General features: G+C 30.6%; 6 protein-coding genes across 7 annotated transcripts in view; 4 read left to right on the top strand and 2 right to left on the bottom strand.

The window, feature by feature from the left end:
• Window positions 1-27,697, bottom strand: part of LOC111681818 (chromatin-remodeling ATPase INO80) — a 77,478-nt gene that overhangs the window by 42,988 nt on the left and 6,793 nt on the right. The window contains exons 6-10 of the mRNA XM_046948373.1: window positions 26,710-26,910; window positions 26,458-26,638; window positions 26,061-26,395; window positions 25,327-25,588; window positions 25,104-25,271 (exon numbers count right to left, since the gene is read on the bottom strand). Coding sequence (XP_046804329.1) covers window positions 25,104-25,271; window positions 25,327-25,588; window positions 26,061-26,395; window positions 26,458-26,638; window positions 26,710-26,910 — 1,147 coding nt within the window. The remainder of the gene's footprint in view (window positions 1-25,103; window positions 25,272-25,326; window positions 25,589-26,060; window positions 26,396-26,457; window positions 26,639-26,709; window positions 26,911-27,697) is intronic.
• Window positions 1,224-6,895, top strand: LOC124419351 (putative serine protease K12H4.7). 2 transcript variants are annotated; one of them, XM_046948376.1, is made up of 6 exons: window positions 1,224-1,477; window positions 1,540-1,957; window positions 3,248-3,479; window positions 3,552-3,718; window positions 6,395-6,685; window positions 6,752-6,895. In XM_046948376.1, exons 1-6 carry the CDS (start codon window positions 1,259-1,261, stop codon window positions 6,859-6,861), a joined length of 1,437 nt encoding a protein of 478 aa, XP_046804332.1. In that variant the 5' UTR covers window positions 1,224-1,258; the 3' UTR covers window positions 6,862-6,895. The 2 variants fall into 2 exon arrangements, with proteins under 2 accessions (XP_046804332.1, XP_046804331.1); XM_046948375.1 differs by lacking the exons at window positions 6,395-6,685; window positions 6,752-6,895 and adding exons at window positions 3,784-4,074; window positions 4,138-4,266.
• On the top strand, window positions 7,703-10,860 carry LOC111681821 (putative serine protease K12H4.7). The gene is made up of 6 exons (XM_023443719.2): window positions 7,703-7,962; window positions 8,025-8,442; window positions 9,729-9,960; window positions 10,033-10,199; window positions 10,265-10,555; window positions 10,619-10,860. Exons 1-6 carry the CDS (start codon window positions 7,744-7,746, stop codon window positions 10,723-10,725), a joined length of 1,434 nt encoding a protein of 477 aa, XP_023299487.2. The 5' UTR covers window positions 7,703-7,743; the 3' UTR covers window positions 10,726-10,860.
• LOC111681820 (putative serine protease K12H4.7) lies at window positions 13,146-14,876 on the top strand. Its single transcript, XM_023443718.2, has 5 exons — window positions 13,146-13,370; window positions 13,438-13,619; window positions 13,714-14,181; window positions 14,251-14,420; window positions 14,479-14,876. Exons 1-5 carry the CDS (start codon window positions 13,146-13,148, stop codon window positions 14,874-14,876), a joined length of 1,443 nt encoding a protein of 480 aa, XP_023299486.2.
• Window positions 15,202-18,267, top strand: LOC111681819 (putative serine protease K12H4.7). The gene is made up of 5 exons (XM_023443717.2): window positions 15,202-15,454; window positions 15,522-15,703; window positions 17,068-17,535; window positions 17,593-17,765; window positions 17,828-18,267. The coding sequence occupies exons 1-5, from the start codon at window positions 15,227-15,229 to the stop codon at window positions 18,223-18,225; spliced, it is 1,449 nt and encodes a 482-aa protein (XP_023299485.2). The 5' UTR covers window positions 15,202-15,226; the 3' UTR covers window positions 18,226-18,267.
• Window positions 21,341-23,209, bottom strand: LOC124419350. The gene has a single exon (XM_046948374.1). The coding sequence runs from the start codon at window positions 23,089-23,091 to the stop codon at window positions 21,436-21,438; it is 1,656 nt and encodes a 551-aa protein (XP_046804330.1). The 5' UTR covers window positions 23,092-23,209; the 3' UTR covers window positions 21,341-21,435.

Raw genomic sequence — 27,697 nt, 5'->3', positions numbered from 1 at the left:
AGAAAAAAGGGCAGACTTTTATGTGAATTAAATATAAAAATTTGTTTATCTAAGAAACTATTATACTTGTGAACATTTTGGAGAATGGGGCTTGATATCTCCCATATGAATTAAATACAAAATTTTGTTTATCTAAAAGTAAAAGAACATTATTCTTCAAATTTGCGCAAAGAACTTTATAAATCATCTGAACATTTTGGAGAAAAAAGGAAGGACTTTCATCTGGGAGAAGCGCGTTGCTTGGAACCCAAACACGAATTAAACAGAAAAATTCATATATCTCAGAAACTATGAAAGCTAGAATCTGCAAATTGCACATGAAGATTTTTGACATTTATGTGAATATTTAGAGAATAACGGGCGGACTTTCCATGGGGGCTTGGCACCTCCGATATTCAATAAATACAAAATTTTGCACATCTCGAAAACTATTACATTTTTCATAGATTAAAATCTTAATTAACGTTGTACATTTTCCCAATTGGATCCTTATTGTATCAATAACCGATTTTAGGTTTTCCAGTTTGTTTTTTTTTTTTGTCATCACACTACGTCACTATTTCCTCAACTGGTGAGTTATATAATGATCTTCATTAGATTTTGAGAATTTCAATTGAAATGACAGTGATCAATTCGAACGTTATTAAGGGATCTACAGAGTATTAAAATGAGCTCAATTTTTGATGGAAATTATGAGTGATCATAGAAATTTGCTATTTGCTTCGATATTTAAGGATCTATAGCTCATTTAAGATGTTCATATAGAAAACAACTTTTTTATCAAAAAATATAAATGATCTTTAGCATTTTTTTCATGGGAGAGTTATTTAATAATCTGGTTTGAAGTATTTCGCGAGTGATCGCTATTTTATCAAAGGGATCGGTTTAAAGAATTTCGTGAATGATTGGAGATTTTTTGCTATTTTCGCGAGGGGAAGGTTATTAAACGATCTACTGTAAATTTCAGTTTTTTTACTTATTTTTGTAGATCCAGTTTTCAAAAAAAATTCTTTAACTCTGTTATATTTTCAGATAATAAATATGTTCGATTACTACTAATTATATAGATAGGATTGATATATTTAACACATGTATACAAACTGCTATCTTTGGATTTATTAAGTACAAAGTTAAGTAATTTTATCAATTAAATTGTTAAAAATATATATATAAATATGAAACGAGTGAACTTATGAAGAATTTATGCCTGCACTTAAAAATTTAGTCTTCAAGAGAATTTCATTGAAGACAGATCAAAATGGTTAAATTAGCTTTAATTGTGGCAGCTCTATTGGCTGTTTTAGCTTTTGCTAATGCCAATGAAGACGAAGAAGTACCAGCATTTGTAAAAATTTTCAATGAATTACACAAGGATCCGGCACCACAACAAGTCAATACAAGAGCTAATGTTAAAACTTTATGGATTGAACAGAAATTGGATCATTTTGATGCCAATGAAACTAGGACTTGGCAAATGGTAAGCAATAACGAAAAAATTTTACAATTTTGAAAACCTCTAATGAATTCTTTTAATTATAGCGTTATATGTCCAACGATGAATTCTTCAAACCCGGTGGTCCCATATTTATCTATGTGGGCGGCGAATGGTTTATTTCGCCCGGTTTTATAACTGGTGGTCATGTTTACGATATGGCTAAGGAACATAATGGTTATTTGTTCTATACCGAACATCGTTTCTATGGCGAAAGTAAACCCACCGAACATATGACCAATGAAAATTTACAATATTTAAGTGTACAACAAGCTTTAGCCGATTTGGCTCATTTTATACGCACCATGAAGGCTACCATACCTGGTCTGGAGCATTCGAAGACCATTTTGACTGGAGGTTCATATTCGGCGACCATGGTGACTTGGTTTAAGAAATTATATCCCGATTTAGCGGCAGGTTGTTGGGCTTCAAGTGCTCCTTTGTATGCTAGAATTGATTATTATGGTGAGTTTTTAATGGAGCGTTTTTTTCTTCTTACATAAGAAGGCGAAGTCTTTTAGAAGATGTAATCTTTAAGAAAACGTTGTATTTAAGAATACGAACCCCTTGGGAAGATGTAATGCCTAAAGAGACGAAGTCTTTAAGAATACGTAGTCTTTGAAAAGACTTAGTCTTTAAGAACATGTAGCCTTTAAGACAACGTAGTCTTCAAGAAGGAGTTGTCTTTATGAAGACGTTGTCTTTGAGAAGACGTTGTCTTTAAGAAGATGTAGTCTTTAAGAAGACGTAGACTTTAAGAAGATGTAGTCTTTTAAGAAGATGTAGTTTTTAAGAAGACGTAGTCTTTAAGAAGACGTTGTTTTAAGAAAAACGTGGTCTTTAAGAGAACATATTCTTTAAAAAAAAAAACAAAGTTCTGAAGAAAACATAGAAGACGTAGTCTTTAAGAAGACGTAGTCTTTAAAAATACGTAGTCTTAAAGAAGACGTAGTCTTTAAGAAGACGTAGTCTTTAAAAATACGTAGTCTTAAAGAAGACGTAGTCTTTAAGAAGACGTTGTCTTAAGAAAAACGTGGTTTTTAAGAGAACATATTCTTTAAAAAAACAAAGTTCTGACGAAAACATAGTTTTATTAAGACGTAGTCCTTAATAGGATGGAGTGCATAAAAAGACATAGATCATAAAAGGACGTAGTCACTAATATTACATAGGTTATAAAAGGACGTAGTTCTTAATATAATATAATCCTTTAAAGGACGAAGCGCATAATAAGACGTAGCCAACGGTATGATATAGCCATTACTAGTACGTAATCCACAACAGGACGTTTTAGTTTTGATATAATGACGTTAATTAGATCGTTTTGTTTAATAAGACGTACACAATAGTAAATTGGTAGTAAACTATAGAATTGCGTAGTTTTTAGTAATACCTAATACAGATCAGGTTTTTTTGTAAGATAAAGACGTATTAGGTCATAAAATAAAGTCTTTAAGAAGACGTAATCATCAAGTTTTTTAAAAACGTAGTCTACAGTGAGAAGGTATTTTGAGTAAGAGGTAGTATTGAGTAAGGCGTAATCTCCAGTAAGGACTAGTCTCGAGTAAGGCGTAGTCTCGAGTAAGACGTAGTCTTTAGTAAGACGTAGTCTTTAGTAAGACGTAGTCTATTTTAAGACTTAAACTTCATTAAGACGTAAACTTCAGTAAAATGCAAAGTTCACTAGAGATTGTTCTTTTTAATAAGACATAGTGTTTTAAATGTTCTTTCTCTCTATCTCACCCCGTCCTCCAGAATACAAAGAAATCATGGGTCAATCTATTAAATTAGTAAGTGGTGATACTTGTCACGATCGCATCAAACGTGGTTTTGATGAATTGGAATCGATGTTTGCCAACAAACGTGGAGCTGAAGTTAAGGCTATGTTAAAGTTATGCAATTCATTTAATGAGAATAATGATTTGGATGTATGGACATTGTTCTATGAAATTTCTGAATTATTTGCCAATTTAATACAAGCTCACAAGTAAGTCCATACGCAAAGCAATATACATACAAACAAAAACTAAAAATTAATATACATTTAACCCTTAAACAGTGATGGCGATATCCAAAGTGCCTGCAGACGTATAATGGACGGTTCCAGTGATGTTATAGGATTGGCTAATTATATTGTATATAAATTTAATGCCAGAACCTGTACCGATATGTCATATCGTGGTTATTTGAATATGTTCAAGGATTCAGCCTATAGCACTAATATCAGTAAGTTGGATTTGTAAAATAATTTGAAGAAAATTTTTTATAAATTTTTGTTTTTTTCTTACTAGTGCGTCCTTGGATTTATCAGACCTGCAATGAAGTGGGTTGGTATCAGACCTCTACCTCACGCAATCAACCATTCGGCACTAAATATCCTTTGGTATTCTTTACAACACTGTGTGGTGATGCTTATGGTGAAAAGTTTACCAAGGAATATATTCAAAAACGTTTGTTAGAAACCAATAAAATCTTTGGTGGTCTTAATCCAGAAGTTGAAAATGTTTATATGACTCATGGTCAATTGGATCCCTGGAGATCGGTGGGTTTAGAAGATCCTGAAAAAGTTACCATAATACCATGTAAGTGGAAAATTTTTCAAGTGGACTGTTCAGCATTTTAATATTAATTTATTTTATTTTCAGACCACGCCCATTGCAAAGATTTGGGTTCTATTAGCAATCGCGATACTTCCGAACTTAGAGCTTCTAAGGAAAAAGTAGCTGCTTTGGTTAGACAGTGGTTGGCTTAACTTGCTGGCGCATTGCACGCGTTTGTTTTAATTTTAGATTGAATTTTTTTTGTTTTTTCTTTTTAATTTTTCCAATTTGTACAGTATTTATTATTTTATTGTAGCAATAAATACACTTCTCTTTTTAAGATTATACATGTGGTTCCTTTTTTCTAAAATGTTATCAGAATTTTGAAATTGAACATTTTTGTATTTAGCGATAAAGTTGCAAATAATTATTATCATTTATTTGCTATCGCATCGTTTTTAGTTAGAATATTTTTGCTATAAATCAAAGTTAATGCAATCGTTTTGAAATGTATTAATCAATTCTGTGAATGAAATAATCAAATGATAGATTAAAATGGGGCAAATAGAGGCACACGTTTGATGTTTAATTTAGAGTATTTAGTATGACGTAGTCATAATTAAGACGTAAGATGTTAGGTAAGTCATAGTCTTTGCCAAGGCTTTGTTTTTTTAAGTAAGAAGTTATCTTTTCGAAGACATAACCATTTACAAGAGTCATTCTCTTCTAAGACGCAGTTTCCACTAAGACGTAGTCTTTAGAAATACGTAATATTTAGTATGAACTAGTCTTTGGTCAAAGGAAGTATTTAATGTGGCGCATTTTTAGTAAGAAGTAGTGTATAGTAAGACTATAGTCTTTAATAAGACGTAGTATTGAAAAAGATGTAGTCATTAGTAATATGTAGTATTTGCACGATGCAGTCTTTAGTAAGAAATAGTCCATAGTAAGACTAACGTTATTTTAAGTAATACGTAGTGCATGGTTATACATGCACATGCACGATGCAGTCTTTAGTAAGAAGTAGTCCATAGTAAGATTTTTGTACAACGTAACTTTAAGTAAGACGTAGTGCATGGTTATACATGTTCTTTAGTAATACAATGTTCCTTTAGTCTTTAATAAGATGTAATCTTTAATCAGAAGTAGTTTTTAACAAGACGTAGTCTTTAGTTAGATGTAGTCTTTAGTAAGATGTAGTCTTTAATAAGATGCAGTCTTTTGTAAGAAGTAGTCCATAGTAAGACTTTGATACGATGTCCAATTTATTAAGACGTAACGTTTGATAATACGTATTCTTAAGTAAGAGTTCAATAAGCGTAGTCTTTAATAAGACGTAGTATTTAAAAATACGTAGTCTTTAATAAAAAGTAGCCTTTAATAAGACGTAGTCTTTAATAAGATGCAGTCTGTAATAAGATGTAGTCTTTAGTAAGACGTAGTCTTTAATAAAACGTAGTTTTTAAAAGACTAGCCTTTAATAGGACGCAGTCTTTAATATGAGGTAGTCTTTAATATGACGTAGTCTTTAATAAGACTTAGTCTTTAATAAGACGTAGTCTTTAAAAAGACGTAGACATTGATAAGACGTAGTCATTGATAAGACGTAGTCTTTCGTAAAAATTCTTTACAAAGATGTAGTTTTTAATAAGACGCAGTCTTTAGTAAGAAGTCCTTACAGTACAGACGCGGATCCACGGAGGGAAAAGGGCAATTTCCCGCAAAACCGAAATTTTTTCTTACAAAATACAAAAATGAAGAAAAAGAAAAAAGAATATAAGTAAAAAAACTAAATTTCTCCCCCAAACGCTGGATCCCCGTAGTAGAACGTAGTTTTAATAGTACAACGTAAAGAAAGACTTATTCCTAAGTAGTACGTAGAAAAGGTAGGGTGATACAATAGTAAGACGAAGATTTTAGCAAGTCAAAGTCATCAGTGCGTTTTTGAAAAGATTTATTTTTTAATATGACGTAGTCTTTTGTAAGAAGCTGTTTTTAATATGTATAGTCTGTGAAAAAATGTTATCTATAGAAATACGTAGTTGACTTTAGTAAGACGTAGATGACTAAGTCTTTGGTAAGATGAAGTTTCTAAAAAATCATAGTCTTTGAAAAGGTTTTGTGATTAGAAAACGTAGCCTTCAGCAATTATTAAGACGTAGTTGTCTTTAGCAAGACTTGGTCTTCAGCAAGTCGTAGTCTTAAGTACGACGAAGTCTTTTGATAATAAAAATTGTACCGATATTACCTATAAAACCTCGGTGGAAGATATTAAATATACCAAGTTTGGCAATGGCATGAGTAAGAATTTAATGTAAATAATTTTAAATTAAAGAAAAAATTTTAATTAAATTCTCTTTAGTACGTCAATGGTTTTATCAAACCTGCAATGAATATGGTTGGTATCAGACCTCTGCCTCTATGCAACAACCGTTTGGTACCAAATTCCCTGCTAAATTATATACAACTCTGTGTCAAGATGCTTATGGCGAAGAATTTACGGAGGAATATATAGAAAATCAAGTTAAAAAAACGAATGAATTTTTTGGAGGTCTACAACTTGAAGTTGAAAATGTCTATATGACTCATGGTCAATTGGATCCTTGGCGGGCAATGGGTATTCAAGAAGAGGGCAAAGCTACCATTATACCTAGTAAGTTTTAACGATTTTAAAAGTATATTTTTATAGATTATTAATCAATATATATATTTTTTCCAGTGCGTGCTCATTGCAAAGATTTTGGTTCCATAACAGACAAGGATAATGAAGAGCTAAAAGCTTCGAAAATAAAACTTAAGGAATTAGTTAAAGAGTGGTTGAAGGAATAAATAAATTAAAAAGGAAATTAATTTTTTAAAATTTTCTTAAAATAAAACAAATATTAAGCAAAAACAAGATTTTTACATGATTATTTAGAACAAGAAGTAGGCGGAGTAGTAGCAAGAGGCGTGGCACCTGCCACATAAATTAAATTTATCTAAACATTTTGAAGAAAAAAGGGCAGACTTTTATCTGAATTAAATAGACAAATTCATATATCTGAGTAACTATTAAACTTGTGAACATTTTGGAGACAAAATACAAAATTTTGTTTATCTAAAACTAATAAAACAATATTCTTAAAATTTTGCACAAAGAACTTTATAAATCTGAACATTTTGGTTAAAAAAAGGGAGGACTTTCATCTGGGAGAAGGGGGTTGCTTGGAACCCAATCATGAATTTGATAGATAAATTCATATATCTCAGAAACTACTTATAAAAACTAGAATCTGCAAATTCTACTTGAATATCTTTGACATTTATCTGAACATTTAGAGACTAACGGGCGGACATTCAATGGGGGCTTGGCACCTCAAGTACATATGCATTATTGGATTTATAACTGATTTTATGTTTTAAATGTCAAAAATGTTTTTTACTTATTTTTGTAGATCCAGTTTTCAAAAAAAAAAATTCTTTAACTCCGTTATATTTTCAGATAATACCTATGTTCGATTACTACTAATTATTTAGATTAGATTAATATAATTAACACATGTATACAAACTGCTATCTTTGGATTTATTATGTACAAAGTTAAGTAATTTTATCAATTAAATTGTTAAAAAGAAATATATATATAAATATGGAACAATTGAACTTATGAAGAATTTATGCCTGCACTTAAAAATTTAGTCTTCAAGAGAATTTCATTGAAGACAGATCAAAATGGTTAAATTAGCTTTAATTGTGGCAGCTCTATTGGCTGTTTTAGCTTTTGCTAATGCCAATGAAGACGAAGAAGTACCAGCATTTGTAAAAATTTTCAATGAATTACACAAGGATCCGGCACCACAACAAGTCAATACAAGAGCTAATGTTAAAACTTTATGGATTGAACAGAAATTGGATCATTTTGATGCCAATGAAACTAGGACTTGGCAAATGGTAAGCAATAACGAAAAAATTTTACAATTTTGAAAACCTCTAATGAATTCTTTTAATTATAGCGTTATATGTCCAACGATGAATTCTTCAAACCCGGTGGTCCCATATTTATCTATGTGGGCGGCGAATGGTTTATTTCGCCCGGTTTTATAACTGGTGGTCATGTTTACGATATGGCTAAGGAACATAATGGTTATTTGTTCTATACCGAACATCGTTTCTATGGCGAAAGTAAACCCACCGAACATATGACCAATGAAAATTTACAATATTTAAGTGTACAACAAGCTTTAGCCGATTTGGCTCATTTTATACGCACCATGAAGGCTACCATACCTGGTCTGGAGCATTCGAAGACCATTTTGACTGGAGGTTCATATTCGGCGACCATGGTGACTTGGTTTAAGAAATTATATCCCGATTTAGCGGCAGGTTGTTGGGCTTCAAGTGCTCCTTTGTATGCTAGAATTGATTATTATGGTGAGTTTTTAATGGAGCGTTTTTTTCTTCTTACATAAGAAGGCGAAGTCTTTTAGAAGATGTAATCTTTAAGAAAACGTTGTATTTAAGAATACGAACCCCTTGGGAAGATGTAATGCCTAAAGAGACGAAGTCTTTAAGAATACGTAGTCTTTGAAAAGACTTAGTCTTTAAGAACATGTAGCCTTTAAGACAACGTAGTCTTCAAGAAGGAGTTGTCTTTATGAAGACGTTGTCTTTGAGAAGACGTTGTCTTTAAGAAGATGTAGTCTTTAAGAAGACGTAGACTTTAAGAAGATGTAGTCTTTAAGAAGATGTAGTTTTTAAGAAGACGTAGTCTTTAAGAAGACGTTGTTTTAAGAAAAACGTGGTCTTTAAGAGAACATATTCTTTAAAAAAAAAACAAAGTTCTGAAGAAAACATAGAAGACGTAGTCTTTAAGAAGACGTAGTCTTTAAAAATACGTAGTCTTAAAGAAGACGTAGTCTTTAAGAAGACGTAGTCTTTAAAAATACGTAGTCTTAAAGAAGACGTAGTCTTTAAGAAGACGTTGTCTTAAGAAAAACGTGGTTTTTAAGAGAACATATTCTTTAAAAAAACAAAGTTCTGACGAAAACATAGTTTTATTAAGACGTAGTCCTTAATAGGATGGAGTGCATAAAAAGACATAGATCATAAAAGGACGTAGTCACTAATATTACATAGGTTATAAAAGGACGTAGTTCTTAATATAATATAATCCTTTAAAGGACGAAGCGCATAATAAGACGTAGCCAACGGTATGATATAGCCATTACTAGTACGTAATCCACAACAGGACGTTTTAGTTTTGATATAATGACGTTAATAGATCGTTTTGTTTAATAAGACGTACACAATAGTAAATTGGTAGTAAACTATAGAATTGCGTAGTTTTTAGTAATACCTAATACAGATCAGGTTTTTTGTAAGATAAAGACGTATTAGGTCATAAAATAAAGTCTTTAAGAAGACGTAATCATCAAGTTTTTTAAAAACGTAGTCTACAGTGAGAAGGTATTTTGAGTAAGAGGTAGTATTGAGTAAGGCGTAATCTCCAGTAAGGACTAGTCTCGAGTAAGGCGTAGTCTCGAGTAAGACGTAGTCTTTAGTAAGACGTAGTCTTTAGTAAGACGTAGTCTATTTTAAGACTTAAACTTCATTAAGACGTAAACTTCAGTAAAATGCAAAGTTCACTAGAGATTGTTCTTTTTAATAAGACATAGTGTTTTAAATGTTCTTTCTCTCTATCTCACCCCGTCCTCCAGAATACAAAGAAATCATGGGTCAATCTATTAAATTAGTAAGTGGTGATACTTGTCACGATCGCATCAAACGTGGTTTTGATGAATTGGAATCGATGTTTGCCAACAAACGTGGAGCTGAAGTTAAGGCTATGTTAAAGTTATGCAATTCATTTAATGAGAATAATGATTTGGATGTATGGACATTGTTCTATGAAATTTCTGAATTATTTGCCAATTTAATACAAGCTCACAAGTAAGTCCATACGCAAAGCAATATACATACAAACAAAAACTAAAAATTAATATACATTTAACCCTTAAACAGTGATGGCGATATCCAAAGTGCCTGCAGACGTATAATGGACGGTTCCAGTGATGTTATAGGATTGGCTAATTATATTGTATATAAATTTAATGCCAGAACCTGTACCGATATGTCATATCGTGGTTATTTGAATATGTTCAAGGATTCAGCCTATAGCACTAATATCAGTAAGTTGGATTTGTAAAATAATTTGAAGAAAATTTTTTATAAATTTTTGTTTTTTTCTTACTAGTGCGTCCTTGGATTTATCAGACCTGCAATGAAGTGGGTTGGTATCAGACCTCTACCTCACGCAATCAACCATTCGGCACTAAATATCCTTTGGTATTCTTTACAACACTGTGTGGTGATGCTTATGGTGAAAAGTTTACCAAGGAATATATTCAAAAACGTTTGTTAGAAACCAATAAAATCTTTGGTGGTCTTAATCCAGAAGTTGAAAATGTTTATATGACTCATGGTCAATTGGATCCCTGGAGATCGGTGGGTTTAGAAGATCCTGAAAAAGTTACCATAATACCATGTAAGTGGAAAATTTTTCAAGTGGACTGTTCAGCATTTTAATATTAATTTATTTTATTTTCAGACCACGCCCATTGCAAAGATTTGGGTTCTATTAGCAATCGCGATACTTCCGAACTTAGAGCTTCTAAGGAAAAAGTAGCTGCTTTGGTTAGACAGTGGTTGGCTTAACTTGCTGGCGCATTGCACGCGTTTGTTTTAATTTTAGATTGAATTTTATTTGTTTTTTCTTTTTAATTTTTCCAATTTGTACAGTATTTATTATTTTATTGTAGCAATAAATACACTTCTCTTTTTAAGATTATACATGTGGTTCCTTTTTTCTAAAATGTTATCAGAATTTTGAAATTGAACATTTTTGTATTTAGCGATAAAGTTGCAAATAATTATTATCATTTATTTGCTATCGCATCGTTTTTAGTTAGAATATTTTTGCTATAAATCAAAGTTAATGCAATCGTTTTGAAATGTATTAATCAATTCTGTGAATGAAATAATCAAATGATAGATTAAAATGGGGCAAATAGAGGCACACGTTTGATGTTTAATTTAGAGTATTTAGTATGACGTAGTCATAATTAAGACGTAAGATGTTAGGTAAGTCATAGTCTTTGCCAAGGCTTTGTTTTTTTAAGTAAGAAGTTATCTTTTCGAAGACATAACCATTTACAAGAGTCATTCTCTTCTAAGACGCAGTTTCCACTAAGACGTAGTCTTTAGAAATACGTAATATTTAGTATGAACTAGTCTTTGGTCAAAGGAAGTATTTAATGTGGCGCATTTTTAGTAAGAAGTAGTGTATAGTAAGACTATAGTCTTTAATAAGACGTAGTATTGAAAAAGATGTAGTCATTAGTAATATGTAGTATTTGCACGATGCAGTCTTTAGTAAGAAATAGTCCATAGTAAGACTAACGTTATTTTAAGTAATACGTAGTGCATGGTTATACATGCACATGCACGATGCAGTCTTTAGTAAGAAGTAGTCCATAGTAAGATTTTTGTACAACGTAACTTTAAGTAAGACGTAGTGCATGGTTATACATGTTCTTTAGTAATACAATGTTCCTTTAGTCTTTAATAAGATGTAATCTTTAATCAGAAGTAGTTTTTAACAAGACGTAGTCTTTAGTTAGATGTAGTCTTTAGTAAGATGTAGTCTTTAATAAGATGCAGTCTTTTGTAAGAAGTAGTCCATAGTAAGACTTTGATACGATGTCCAATTTATTAAGACGTAACGTTTGATAATACGTATTCTTAAGTAAGAGTTCAATAAGCGTAGTCTTTAATAAGACGTAGTATTTAAAAATACGTAGTCTTTAATAAAAAGTAGCCTTTAATAAGACGTAGTCTTTAATAAGATGCAGTCTGTAATAAGATGTAGTCTTTAGTAAGACGTAGTCTTTAATAAAACGTAGTTTTTAAAAGACTAGCCTTTAATAGGACGCAGTCTTTAATATGAGGTAGTCTTTAATATGACGTAGTCTTTAATAAGACTTAGTCTTTAATAAGACGTAGTCTTTAAAAAGACGTAGACATTGATAAGACGTAGTCATTGATAAGACGTAGTCTTTCGTAAAAATTCTTTACAAAGATGTAGTTTTTAATAAGACGCAGTCTTTAGTAAGAAGTCCTTACAGTACAGACGCGGATCCACGGAGGGAAAAGGGCAATTTCCCGCAAAACCGAAATTTTTTCTTACAAAATACAAAAATGAAGAAAAAGAAAAAAGAATATAAGTAAAAAAACTAAATTTCTCCCCCAAACGCTGGAGCTGGATCCCCGTAGTAGAACGTAGTTTTAATAGTACAACGTAAAGAAAGACTTATTCCTAAGTAGTACGTAGAAAAGGTAGGGTGATACATTAGTAAGACGAAGATTTTAGCAAGTCAAAGTCATCAGTGCGTTTTTGAAAAGATTTAGTTTTTAATATGACGTAGTCTTTTGTAAGAAGCTGTTTTTAATATGTATAGTCTGTGAAAAAATGTTATCTATAGAAATACGTAGTTGACTTTAGTAAGACGTAGATGACTAAGTCTTTGGTAAGATGAAGTTTCTAAAAAATCATAGTCTTTGAAAAGGTTTTGTGATTAGAAAACGTAGCCTTCAGCAATTATTAAGACGTAGTTGTCTTTAGCAAGACTTGGTCTTCAGCAAGTCGTAGTCTTAAGTACGACGAAGTCTTTAGTTGTCTTCAGTAAGACTTAGTCTTTTGCAATAGATATATAGATGTAGTCATTATTACGACGTCATCATTGAAAAGACATATTTCAATACCGCTAAATATTTTTTTTTGGATATTATCGAGTGTAAACAAAAAAACACTTCTTCAACAACACTGCGTCAAATTTAAAATCTTAAGATTTTACCAATAGATTACTTTCAACAACTTAATATATGTTTTCATTAAATCGAAAATATAAATAGAAAATACCAATAGATAAGAAATGAATTAATTAGCACATTTTATCATAGTTTTAATCATAAATTAACTTTACGCTAGTAAACCTTATCAAAATTCAAATTTATGACACTTGGCCTTTAAAATTATAAAACGCTGACCATTCCCATTGACCAATGCATTTGCAAAAATGAAATTCACACTAACGGTTGTGGCTACTTTAGCCCTATTGGCCTTGGCTAAGGCTCAAGAAGAAGAAGATGTCAAGAAAACACCCGGTTTTGTAGAATCTTTAAAGAAATTACAACGAGGTCCTCCAGAAGTAGTGTCACATAACCGTGCGGCAGTGGAAACTAAATGGATTGAGCAGAAATTGGATCATTTTGATGACAGTAATGAGGAAACTTGGCAAATGGTGGGTTTTTAAGGAAAAATCAATAAAACTATAGATTTATTAAGGTGTTGTTGTTTTAACTTTTTAGCGTTATATGGTAAATGAAGAACATTTTGAAGATGGTGGTCCCATGTTTATTTATTTGGGCGGTGAATGGGAAATTTCTCCCGGTAACATTCAATATGGTATTGTCCCTGATATAGCTAAGGAACATAAAGGTATTTTATTCTATACAGAGCATCGTTTCTATGGTAAAAGTAGACCTAAAAGGTGAGTTTATAATTGAATTGTAAAAAAGCTTTAAAGCTTTTTTTAGAAATTTTGCTTTCAACTCCCCAATTGACTTTTCTTTCTCTCGTTTTAGCAATATTTTAGTGGAAAACTTGCAATATTTACATGTCAAACAGGCTTTAGCCGATTTAGCCCATTTCATACGCACTCAACACGAAACCGATCCTCGTTTGTCCAACTCTAAAGTAATAATTTCCGGTGCTTCTTATTCAGCCACTATGGTTGTATGGTTTAGCAAACTCTATCCTGAATTGGTTCATGGTGGTTTTGCCTCATCGGCTCCTCTCTTCGCTAAGGTTGATTTTAAAGAATACAAAGAAGTGGTAGGCAAAGCTTTGCTAGAATTGGGTTCCCAACAATGCTATGATCGTGTTAAAAGGGGTGTTGCTGAACTTGAAGACATGTTTGCCGGTAATCGTTCAGCTGAAGCTAAAGCCATGTTGAAATTGTGTAATTCTTTTGATCATAAAAATGATTTGGATTTGTGGTCTTTATTTAGCACAATTTCTAATTTATTTTCCAGTATTGTGCAATATCAACAGTAAGTATTTTAAGGATGTTAAAGTTTTTAAGGATAATAAGGTTTGTGTTTTTTTTTTTTTTGCTAAAGGGAAGGAGATGTACCTTATGTCTGCAGTTATTTAATGAGTTTTGAAGATGATTTAACTGCCATAACAACATTCTTTTTGGATCAGCTTCGTGTAACTAGTGGCTGTGTTGATGTTAGCTACAAGGGTACTTTGAGCTATTACATGGATACGTCTTATGTCTATGGTGCTTGTAAGTATTTCTCTTTAGAACAGTTTATTTATAATTTTCAATATAATTTTTCTTTTAGCTCGCCCCTGGTACTTCCAAACGTGCAATGAATATGGTTGGTATCAAAGTTCTGCCTCTAAGGATCAACCTTTTGGCAGTAAATTCCCTGCTTTATTGTATACCATCATGTGTCATGATGTCTTTGGTTCCAAATATACCAATGAAAACATTCATAAGTTGGTAGATGAAACTAATGCATTCTTTGGTGGTATGAATCCTGATGTAAAGAATGTCTATCAAACTCATGGTGCCTTAGATCCCTGGAGTACCATGGGTCATGGTGTGGCCGAGGGTGCTTCGGTTATACCTCGTGCTTCACATTGTGCCGATTTTGGTTCTATCAGCTCATATGATAGTCCCGAAATGCGTGCCTCTAAGGAACGTTTAGTCGAATTAGTACGTGAATGGTTGGCTTAATTTTATTATTGTTATGTTTTAATAATAAAAAAATGTGTTTAAAATCGAATTTCTATTATTAGTTTTCATTATGAAGGTCATTTTCTTGTAAACGTTAAAACAATGTTAGTAATAGTAAAAAAAACAGAAAATTCCAAAAGATAAGAAAACTAGACTATTAGAGTTATTAAATTCAAGCGAAAAATATATAAAACATTATAAATTAAACAATATGAATGAATCTTATCTCTATGAACTAAACAATCATTGGATAATCTATTTTAGATTTTAAAACATTGGGCCTAGGCAATAAACATTTCAAAAAATTATAAAACACTTTTAGCTGACCCTTATTAGTCTCATTTCACAAAATGAAATTCATCTTAACGGTTGTGGCTGTTTTAGCCATTTTAGCTTTAGCTAAGGCACAGGAGGAGCCAGCGGGCCTTAAAGACGTGCCAGCTTTTGTAAAGTCTTTGGAAAAATTACAAAGAGGTCCTCCTGAAATTGAGGTAAAAAGCCGGGCAGCTGTTAAAACAAAATGGATTGAACAAAAATTGGATCATTTCGATGAGAAAAATGAGGAAACCTGGAAAATGGTAAATTTTTTTCTTGCAAAAAAAAATTTTTTTTTTTTAATATTTTAACATTTTTCTGTGATTTTAGCGTTATATGGAAAATGATCAATATTTTGAGTCGGGTGGTCCCATGTTTATTTTTTTGGGCGGTGAATGGGCCATTTCTCCTGGTCGCATACGTGAAGGTATTATACCCGATATGGCCAAGGAACACAAGGGCATGTTATTCTATACTGAGCATCGTTATTATGGACAAAGTAAACCAACCAAGTAAGTTAAAAAAAAGAACGAAAAAAGAAAGAAACAAAAAAATTGAGAAAAAAATCTAAAAAAGAACGAAAATAACAGTGCAAAAGATATTAGCTCGGAAAATAATTTTTCAAAGAAAAGTTTGAACAAAATTAAGTGTTAAAAAATTTTATAAAATAAGCCAATAATTTGAAAAAAAAATTTCGAAATTAACTATGAATTTTCCAACATTGAAAAAAAGTGAAAATTTTTTTTCAAAATAATAAAATTTTAAATTTTTCTTGAAGTTTTTTAATTCGAATTTTAAAATTTAAGCAAAAAACTTAAAAATATCGAGATTTATAATAGATCTATAAACAATTTATCCAACTTTACATTTTGACAAAAATTTTCGAAAAATCTTAAAAAAATTTAAAGGTTGGAATTTTCGAACATTGAAAAAAAGTCGAAATTTTGTTTAAAATAATAAAATTTTTAATTTTTCTTGAAATTTTTTAATTTGAATTTTAAAATTTAAGTTAAAAAAAAAACTTAAAAATATCGAGATTTATAAACAATTTATCCAACTTTACATTTCGAAATTAACTTTCGTAATTGAAAAATTTTCGAAAAATCTTAAAAAAACTATACTTTTTGACACAAATTTCGAATTTTCGAAATTAACTTAAAATTTTTGTAATTTATTTCAAATTATAAAAAAAAAAATAAAAATTTTTTCATTTATCTTTAGAAACCTTAATAAAATTTAGAATTTTTCTTTTAGAAATTCATAAATGGAAGAAAATTTCCATAATTTCAAGTTCAAAATCATAGATTATTGTTGTACAATGAAATTTTGTTGTATTTAATAAAATTAAACTATTTTTGGAATGATTAACAATTTTCGAAATTAAGTTCGAATTTTCGAACATTATCAAAAAGTGCTAAATCTGCAAATAGCTTTGAAAACTTAATAAAATTTAATGTTTGTTGAAAAAAAAAATCAAAAATTGAAAATAAAAAGTTCAAATTTAAAAAAAAAAAAAAAAAAAAAATTTTGATAAATTTTGAATTTTCGAAATTAACTTTAAATTTTCGAAAATTGTCTTAAAATGATAAATTTGCCAACAGCTTTAAAAACTTTAAAAATAAATTAAATTTTATTTTTTTTTTTTTTTTTTAATTTTAAAGTTCGAATATCATAATCGAAGAAAATTTCAAAAATTTTTAGTTTGAATTTCAAAAATTATAAAAAACTCAAACTAGATCTAAAAAATTAATCATTATTAAGTAAATTTAAACATTTTGCTATAGATTTCGAATTTTCAAAATTCGTAGTTCGATTTTTCGAATATGAACGAAAAAGTACTTTAAAATTTAACTTCATCTTCTCTTTCTATTCACAGTAACCTTATGGTAGAAAACCTGCAATATTTACATGTCAAGCAGTCCTTAGCCGATTTGGCCCATTTCATACGCACCCAACGTGAAAGCGATCCTCGTTTGGCTAACTCCAAAGTAATCATTTCTGGCGGATCCTACTCAGCCACCATGGTTGTATGGTTTAGCAAACTCTATCCTGAATTGGTTAATGGTGGTTTTGCCTCCTCTGCTCCGATTTTGGCTAAAGTTGATTTCAGAGAATACAAAGAAGTGGTGGGAAAAGCTTTACTTGAATTGGGTTCGCAACAATGTTATGATCGTGTTCAAAAGGGTATAGCTGAACTAGAAGCCATGTTTGCCGGTAATCGTTCGGCTGAAGCAAAGGCTATGTTACAGTTGTGTGATTATTTTGATCATCATAATGACTTGGATTTGTGGTCTTTGTTTGGTACCATTTCGAATATATTTTCGGGTATTGTACAATATCAAAAGTAAGTTTCATTGAAAATTTAATTAAAATCAAAATTTAAGATTTTTCTTGTTAACAGAGAAGGTGATGTACCCAAAGAATGCAATTATTTAATGAGTTTTGAAGATGATTTAACTGCCGTTAGTAAATTATTTTTACGTAATCTGGCCAGTAAAAGAGGTGGCTGTGTTGATGCCACTTATAAAAGTACTTTATCCTATTATATGGACTCTACTTATGCCGCAGGAGCTTGTAAGTTCTAATTTACAATACTCTTTAAGATGGAACGAAATAAATTTCCTTAATTTATTTAGCTCGTCCCTGGTTTTATCAAACCTGCAATGAATATGGTTGGTATCAAAGTTCCAACTCTAGAAAACAACCTTTTGGCACTAAATTCCCTGCTTTACTTTATACCACCATATGTTATGATATCTTTGGTTCCAAATACACCAATGAACACATTAACCGTTTGGTAGATGAAACTAATGCCTTCTTTGGTGGCATGAATCCTGAAGTTAAGAATGTCTTTATGTCTCACGGTGCCTTAGATCCCTGGAGTGCTATGGGTCATGGTGTTGACGAGGGTGCATCGGTTATACCACGAACCTCACATTGTGCCGATTTTGGTTCTATTAGCAATTCGGATAGTCCTGAAATGCGTGCCTCTAAGGAACGTTTAGTCGAACTAGTGCGTGAGTGGTTGGCTTAAGTTGTTAAGTTTACAAAAAATTAAAATTTTTTTATATTAAAATAATTGTATTAATGGTTTGGCGCCATTTTTTTTATTAGTACATATATTTTGTTATTATAAATATAGAAAAAAATATGTGTAATAATTGTTATCTGTAAATAAGATTTTTTTTCTCGGCCATTTGTGATTAATTGATAAGTAGTTCAAAAAGTGTGTAAGAACTCTTTAGAATATTGGCTTTTCCAATATTTGTATTAGTAATCAATAAAATTGTTTTAATCTAATTGATGACAATCTTTTACTAGTTAACACGAGTTAAGTATTGCTTAATATACAATCAATTGTTATTAAATGATAATATTAACAATCTTTTTCAAATTGAGTGATATAGAAAATTATCAAAAGAAATGTTAAAAATTCTAAATTAAGTGGCAAGTTAATCGATAAATTTTGAACTAAATTTCGAATTGCTATGCTCCCAAAATCAGGGGGTTACTCCGTATTTCGATTCGAAAGAAAAAGTTTTCGAAATGTTTTTCATTCGAATCGAGTTACAGAGTAACCCCCCAGCTTTCCATTTATTTTCTTTAAGCTTTAATATGAATTTCTAAAACCATGTTAAAAAATTCGAAATAATTGTAAAAAACTTAAAAAAAAACTATTTATCAATTTAATTTTCATTTAGTTCTCATCAAATAAATCCTTCGTTATTCTCCATGTGAATCCTTTCTGTTATTTTAAAAACCCTAAAAAAAACTATTTAAAAATCATGTTTTTAAGCATAAAAAATTTTCAAATATTTTAAAGGGATTTAAAACAAAAAACCACACACTTCTAGCTAAATTTATTTAAAAGGTGAAATACTACTTAAATCATTTCAATTTTTTTCACTTCAAGTATTTTTCGGTGTTTTAAAACATTTTCTTTTTAACATTATTTCTCTTTCGCCTTTCAGCTTAAGTTTTAGGAATTCTTTAACTTTAGGTCTTTTAAAAAACCATTAGCATAAATGATCTAAATACATTTTAAATTAGGCAAAAAAATGTCTATTTAAACAAAAATGTATGTATATTTAACCATAAATATGTTATTGTAATGTTTTACTTGTTTTTATTGATATTTAACTAATGAAATGTGGAATTTATTACTAAAAGAAAAAAAAACACAAAAAATCAACAAGTACTCGGTTAGTCGTAGACAATTGTTATGCATGTCTTGCCAACTTGTCTTCTTTGGCTGCTTTAAATTTAAAAGATTTATGACATTTTATTAAACCACAAACCAAATCCAAAAGTCCGAAAACCCAATAAGAATTTGGTGGTCATAAACGCAGTAGTCTAATTATCAATGCAAGACAAGTTTTATAAAGCACCGAAAATAAACAGATCAATTTGATTTTTAATGCCATAAAACAAAAGAAAAAACACATATCACGCAATTTAAAAATAATTTTTGGAAGATTTTGAACTTAAACTGCTAAAATGATTTCACTTCCAATCAAAAAATGATCTATAACTATGGTAATAAAGAGAGAATGACACAATTGGTCAAGCTTGTTAAGACTGACACTCTACAATGAAAATAAACTAAACTAAAACTAGAACTGAACTAGAACTGAACTAGAACTGAACTAGAACTGAACTAGAACTGAACTAGAACTGAACTAGAACTGAACTAGAACTGAACTAGAACTGAACTAGAACTGAACTAGAACTAGAACTGAAATAGAACTGAACTAGAACTGAACTAGAAATGAACTAGAACTAAACTAGAACAGATTTTTAATTTTATTGTCCTCTTCTAACGTCTCATACTAATGTGGAAAACTATGACTACTTCCCCAAAAATTCCTAAACTTTAGGATACTCGTCTAAAACAAACAAATACAAAATATGTATATATGTCCCCCATACGATGATTATCTTGATCATACCGCCTGCCATTTATTTTGGTAAAAAAAATAAAAAAAACGACAAAAATTGCATACTTTGGCATTGAAAAAAATTTGTTTAAATCTTGTCAAAACATGATTTAAAACGTTGCAAAATTTGTTCACACCACCTTCACTTAAACTACAAATAAAACATCATCATCTCCATGAACACACAACATCGTCAACATTTTGTGAGCGAACAACAAGGATCTGTTTGGAAAAAAATCAAACGTTTCTTCCATAGAATTATAAAGGCAGCATTTCAAAACATGTTACTCTCTACGTATGAGCAAATGCCTGAAAGAAATTTGCACGATATTAAGATTGGCTATTGAAGATAAGCAAAATGTTAAAGACAACAAAATATATATTTGAGTTTCTAGATATAAATTCGTGTGTGTAGCAAACAATAAAAAATGTAGAAAATAAATATCTTCTATTACTCTAGCTAAAGCAACCAAAGGTGTGAATTTCAAAGTACTCAAACAATAAAGAGTAAGACAAGGAGTTTAACACCAAACGAAACACTGATTTATAAAATTTGATAAACAAAAAATCATCAATTGAATACGAAAAACACAGCAACATAATAAATAACTTATAAGTTGAAGGAGGGAGTGATGTGAAGAATTAACAAATTTCACATAATGTTAAAGACAACCAGAAAAATACTTCATAATTTTCATACAATTAACGTGTGTTTAAGGTGGCTTAGGACTAGAAGAAGATGAATTTGACTGCAAACATAGTATGTCATAAATTATGGGCTCATTAGTAGTTAAAGGTATTCAGAGGAAGAAGAGTATTGAAGGCAGATAAAGTTAGTATATCTTCGCAATTAATTTCCCAGTTGATAAATAAATGTTGAATAAATATCATTTTTTTTTACTGGGACTTTAAAAACGATCATAGATCGATTTTCAAAACAAACTAATCTTAAACTGAATTAGAACTGAAATTGAACTAGAACTGAACTAGAACTGAACTAGAACTGAACTAGAACTGAACTAGAACTGAACTAGAACTGAACTAGAACTGAACTAGAACTGAACTGAACTAGAACTGAACTAGAACTGAACTAGAACTGAACCAGAACTGAACTAGAACTGAACTAGAACTGAACTAGAACTGAACCACAGCTAGATTTAGAACTGAAGTAGAATTAATTAAACTAGATCTGAACTAGATTTAGAATAGATGTAATATATAATAGAACTTTATTGCATAAATAAAATCAAAACTGTGAGAAGAACTAAACATGGGTATTAATTTTAAAACCAAAAACAATCCCTTTCTTAATATATTACATTATCCGATATCGTTTCAATATCTGGTATTTGCAATAAATTACTTATTAATTTTCTATATTCCGCTCCCGTCCGTGTATCTAAAAATATTTCTCTATTGGCGCGAAAGCCATAATCAGAATTCAAAACTTTATAGCCCAAAGATTCCATAAACTTGGTAGTATTGGGCATAGAGACCGGTAGACATTGGACACTAACTTCTCCGCGTACCTCATCGACAACATCGATCCTCTTGACTTTTAAAACTTTAGCATCACAATCTAAATTTTCACGAAATTGTTTGGAACTTAGTTGCAGGTATTTCTGAGGAACTATCGCTTCAATAACACAACAATGACTGAAATGCTGAAGAACAGGAGCAAATTGTGCCCGCACTGGGTGCATTACTTTGTCTACAATAGAGAGTAAATGGGGAAAGTTGCAGGTGCGTACGGTGCATAATATGAATACCCTTTGACGGAGCTGTATTTGTAGAAGATGTAGGATTTTCTGTTTTGAATTATAATTCCTAATGTTTTTTATAACCGACTGAATAGTATCCCAAGAAAATTTTTCCTGTAAAGCTTTTTCAATGGCATTGGCTAATCGTTTATTGGTAGTAGCATCTGGAGATTTTCCCAGAATGATGGCTTGTCTTATTTCTTGATTAAGGTGATCCAATTTGTTTTTAAGGTTATAGGAGTTTGTAGAGGCTGGTGGCACCGCTTGGTGGTAGAATATTTGTTGTAGTTGAGGGTATCTGATTTCGTCAGTTATTAAGGATTTAGAAATACTTTTAGAAACTGTTTTTATTTTTGAAGCATGTTTTGAATCAGTTGAATAGTTTATGTTATTAGGTTCATCACGATATTTATCTTTGTTGGGATATGATTGATCTTTTTTGTTACTAAAGTCTGCATTATTCAATTGTATTACACTTTTTTCCCCAGGCGTTAAAGTTTTATCTGAATCATCTTGTATATCCGGTATTTTAGAACGTTCTGATTCAACATCCAAATTTTGAACCTTAAGAATTTTTTCTTTTTCTTTAAACTTGAGGGAATTAAAGTTGGCGTCATTAGTTTTCTCATTGTTTTTCTTAAAATTCCATTGCGATTTTTGCATGATTAAATTAGGCTTCTGATTACTTACTGCTGCTTTCAAAACTATCCCAGGAGTTTTCTTTCTTGTTTGACCATTCATTCTAGAATTTTCTTTTATTTCCCCAAAACCTTGTTTACTTGTCTGCTGTATATTAGATCCAATTGTCAGTTTAAATTTTGGACAATATTTTCTTTGTATTCTTTCATATTCTTCATTTATAACTTTATCACCCGAAGTTCTCTTCCTACTGCCAGTTCCTAAACTAGCATAAACTTGTAGCAGCAATTCTTCTTGTCTTTTTAAATAACCCTTATCAATTTCATAAGATTTAGATTCCGTTACTCTTGGTAAGTTGCGGTAAAGACTGGGGTAATGGTAGCTGCATGAACGATTATTTCTACTTTTCTGAGGCTCTTTTGTCACCGAAACACTTTTGTTTGCTCTTGATTTAATGGTTATGGGCGATAGTCTGTAACGTTGTATATTATTGAATATTTGATTCAATACTGGTAATGTATTTGGGGATTTTGAATGGTGTTGATTTGCTAATGGTAGAGGCATAATTTAGATGAATTTTGATATAGTTTTTTTAATGAAAATTTTCGTTACACGAAAAATTTATTTCACTTATTGAAAATTTTTCAATAATTTAGAATTTCAATAATTTGAGTTTAATTTTGTAAATTAAACTTCTAATTTTGATGTTTTCATTTCTCTAATTTCTATGAAAAGTCTAATTGCCAAAATATTGTGTTGACAATTATTTTAAAGAACTGAACTAGAACTGAACTAAAACGGAACTAGAAGTGAACTAGAATTGAATTAGAATTGAACTAGAACTGAACTAGAACTGAACTAGAACTGAACTAGAACTGAACTAGAACTGAACTAGAACTGAACTAGAACTGAACTAGAACTGAACTAGAACTGAACTAGAACTGAACTAGAACTGAACTAGAACTGAACTAGAACTGAACTAGAACTGAACTAGAACTGAACTAGAACTGAACTAGAACTGAACTAGAACTGAACTAGAACTGAACTAGAACTGAACTAGAACTGAACTAGAACTTAACTAAAACTAGAACTTAACTAAAACTAGAACTTAACTAAAACTAGAACTTAACTAAAACTAGAACTGAACTAAAACTAGAACTGAACTAAAACTAGAACTGAACTAAAACTAGAACTGAACTAAAACTAGAACTGAACTAGAACTGAATTAGAACTGAACTAGAACTGAACTGGAACTGAACTAGAACTGAACTAGAACTGAACTAGAACTGAACTAGAACTGAACTAGAACTGAACTAGAACTGAACTAGAACTGAACTAGAACTGAACTAGAACTGAACTAGAACTGAACTAGAACTTAACTAGAACTGAACTAGAACTCAACTAGATCTGAACTAGTAATGAACTAGAACAGAAGGAAACAAATTACTTCCGCTTTACATATATTGAAAAACGCATTTGTCAGTACATATCGTCATTTGGTATTTAATCATTTTGATTGTTTTTGGTTTTTATGAGATTGAAATCATTTTAATTTTGTATTTTATTTCTCCTAAAAAAAGTTTGCTAAACATTAAAAAGTCATTTTCTCAATAAATTCCCATACTAAATGAACACAAAATAAGAAACAATTTTCAATGTTAAAAACATGTTAAATTTCTTTTTAAAATCACAGTCTATAAATCAAAGATTTTTTGCTTAAAACCAAAATCAAATCCTCTTACAAATGCCGTTTCCTTTTATTAAACAAAAAGCTGTTTTATTGCTTTAGTGCAAGAAAGATGGAAGCTTTAAAAGAATTGAGAGTTTAATAGAGTTAAGAAATGGATTTACAAATTTTTTTTAAGTTTAAATAAATATTTTCAAGTTTGTAGACAATTTTTAATCATTTCATAGACAATGGGTATGTAATCAAAATATCCGCATATTAAATATTGTTATCAAAATAAATCCTGTGACAATATCCCTAAAAAGCGATTCCTTTAAAACTCTGAACTGTTTTTGTTATAGTTGCTGCTTAAATTTTTTGTTTTCCGATCAATTTCATTCTCATGCAGGTCCCATTTTGTCGTTACGATTATGTTCACAATTTTAGCGACATTGTATTGTTTTTAGAGTCGAGATTGACTTTGTCAGCAACAGCAAAACAAAACGATTTAAATCGAGTTGTAGCAGCAGCAACAGTAGTAGTTGCTCCACTACATCTGTTGTATTCTTTTGTGTAATTGTTTGTTCCTTTTGCTAAAATTAGACTTTAATATTTCATTGTTGTTTGTTCACATGATTATAAACTGTGTGTGAGTTACTTTATGCCGAGACCGTCAGATGTACGTAACAGAAGTTTAACAATGTTTGTTAAAGTTTGCCAAAGAAGAAAATCTTTTGCAAAATGTCTGTTCTTTTTCAGCAACAAATTTAAAATTATAAGAATTTGTCGACAAATTTTTAATAAAAATTTCCCACAAACCAGCACTTAAGAAAAAATTTTTGTCACAACTAAATATTCGAGTTCAAAAATTGTAGCCCACTTGGAATTTATTTCAAAATTACCAACTTACCGTATCAGCTGCCGTTAAATTAATACCCAAACCACCGGCACGAGTAGAGAGCAAGAAAACAAAGATATCCTGACGAGTTTGAAAATCAGCAACCATATCACGACGTGCTGAAATCTTACTGGAACCATCTAAACGCATATAACGATGTTTGCGATGCCACATATATTCCTATAATAAAAAAAAACCCTAAGCATTTCAAATTTAAAGGAAATTAAATACTCACCTCTAATAAATCTATCATTTTAGTCATTTGGGAGTAAATTAGAACACGATGTCCTTCAGCCTTGAGACGTGTTAATAAACCATCTAACACAGCCAATTTACCAGCATCAGATATAAGAGTTTCTTTATCGGGTATTATAATGGAGGACCAACCAAAACGTGGTGCAGCCAATTTGAAAGTGTTTTCGATCAGCTGTAAACCCTCTGGATTTTCACAGTGTTCATGACGAATGTTAGACCAGGCTGCGGCACGACTTTCACAACTGGAAATTTTATTAAATAAAGTTTAATAAACTGAATTACTTTGTTAAACGTAATGAGTTTTGTATTTCGAAAATTTTACAATTCAAATATTAAATTTAAAAAAAATGTAGATTTTCGAAACTGCAAATATTTCTAGTTCAGTTCTAGTTCAGTTCATGTTTAGTTCTAGTTCAGTTCTAGTTCAGATCTACTTCAGTTCTAGTTCAGTTCTAGTTCAGTTCTAGTTCAGTTCTAGTTCAGTTCTAGTTCAGTTCTAGTTCAGTTCTAGTTCAGTTCTAGTTCAGTTCTAGTTCAGTTCTAGTTCAGTTCTAGTTCAGTTCTAGTTCAGTTCTAGTTCAGTTCTAGTTCAGTTCTAGTTCAGTTCTGGTTCAGTTCTAGTTCAGTTCTAGTTCAGTTCTAGTTCAGTTCCAGTTTAAAATTTGTTTTAAGTATGTTCTAAGAATAATTCAAATTCGAACATTTTTTACTCACTATAGTTGCCTTTTGTAGGAATTAATCTTATGATTCAAACCATATAAAAATCTAGGCATTTCCAATGGTTCACATTGATAATACTGAGGCAAACGTTGTTTATGCTCAAATTCTGGAAGTAGTCTTAAAGGTTCTTTACTAAGTTTTTGTTTATTCGCCGAATTGGCAGCATTTATAATCAATTCCGATTCAGCTTCGTCTAACATTTCATTTTTAATATCAGCCTCTTCAATATTTTGTTTATATTTACTGCGAATAACGCGATGTTCGATGGTTTCTTGAATATTGTAGGTTTTGTAATCTCCATAGGCGTAAATGGTGCTCTCGGCGGAAGTCTAATAAAAGTATAAAGAGATTCTCTTATATAGAAATCTTGCGAAGGTTTTATTAAACTTACCGTTCCTGTAAACAACAATTGCCTTATAACACTACTTTCCATTAAATATTCTTTATTTAAGGGATTCTCTAATGTGGGTTCTAACAATTGCATTTTTGTTGGTTTATAATAATCTGACCACCATTGCCGTCTATAGGCCCATAAGCGATAGAGTAATACTTTTTTAAGGTAATGTTGTAATCTAAAAGCAAGACAAAGTTAATTATAAATATGTTCCTATTAATAACTTAAATTCAAAATTCAAAAACTTACAATGTTATTAAGCCATTTATGGTGGTATCTTCCATGTCCTTAGGAGAGAGATCACATAAACGAGTAAAACTAAAGCAGCCTTCATTATTTGCATTCAAATCCACATAACGTTTATAATATTCATTGGGTTTTAAATCAGACTTATCTTTCGATTCCTTAAACATGGAATGATGCAGGTGATCGGCTTTAAAAATGGAAAAGCTGAAACAAAAGAAAATAAAATAATTAAAAACAAACATTAACTGAAATTTTATTAAATCTATATATTAAAGATTTATTTCAGAAGTAATACGTGTGTATGTATGTATGTATGTATGTATGTATGTATGTATGTATGTATGTATGTATGTATGTATGTATGTATGTATGTATGTATGTATGTATGTATGTATGTATTTCCAAATTGTAAAACCATATCAAAAAAAATCATTGACATCACAGTGTATAACTTTTAATTAAAGCTATGCCTCTAATTTATATTAAGACGAATTTTGTTCCAAATGATATTGTATATATATATATACATATGTACATATTTACAAAAGTGCTGTTAGTATAATAATAATAGTAACAAAACAGAAAATATACGACGTTCAAGACATACTCATTTGTTTGTACATGTCGATATTTTTTTCTCCGAACACGCCTCTTGTTATTATTAGACATTGTTTTAATCTGCTTTTGACTCCTACTGTTTATTCCTGGCTTTAATTTTTTGATCAATTAAATATAATTTGAATGTCAATAGAAAACTATACTTTAGGAATTAAAAAACAACCTGAAAGTTGAACACAACCAGAAATAGAACTGAACTAGAACAGAACTAGAGCTGAACTAGAACTGAACTAGAACTGAACTAGAACTGAACTAGATATGAACCAAAACTGAACTAGAACTGAACAAGAACTGAACTAGAACTGAACTAGAACTGAACTAGAACTGAACTAGAACTGAACTAGAACTGAACTAGAACTGAACTAGAACTGAA

Source organism: Lucilia cuprina, chromosome 4, assembly GCF_022045245.1.
Source record: "Lucilia cuprina isolate Lc7/37 chromosome 4, ASM2204524v1, whole genome shotgun sequence".
Lineage (NCBI taxonomy): Eukaryota > Metazoa > Arthropoda > Insecta > Diptera > Calliphoridae > Lucilia > Lucilia cuprina.
This window is presented reverse-complemented; position numbering and strand designations above follow the sequence as displayed.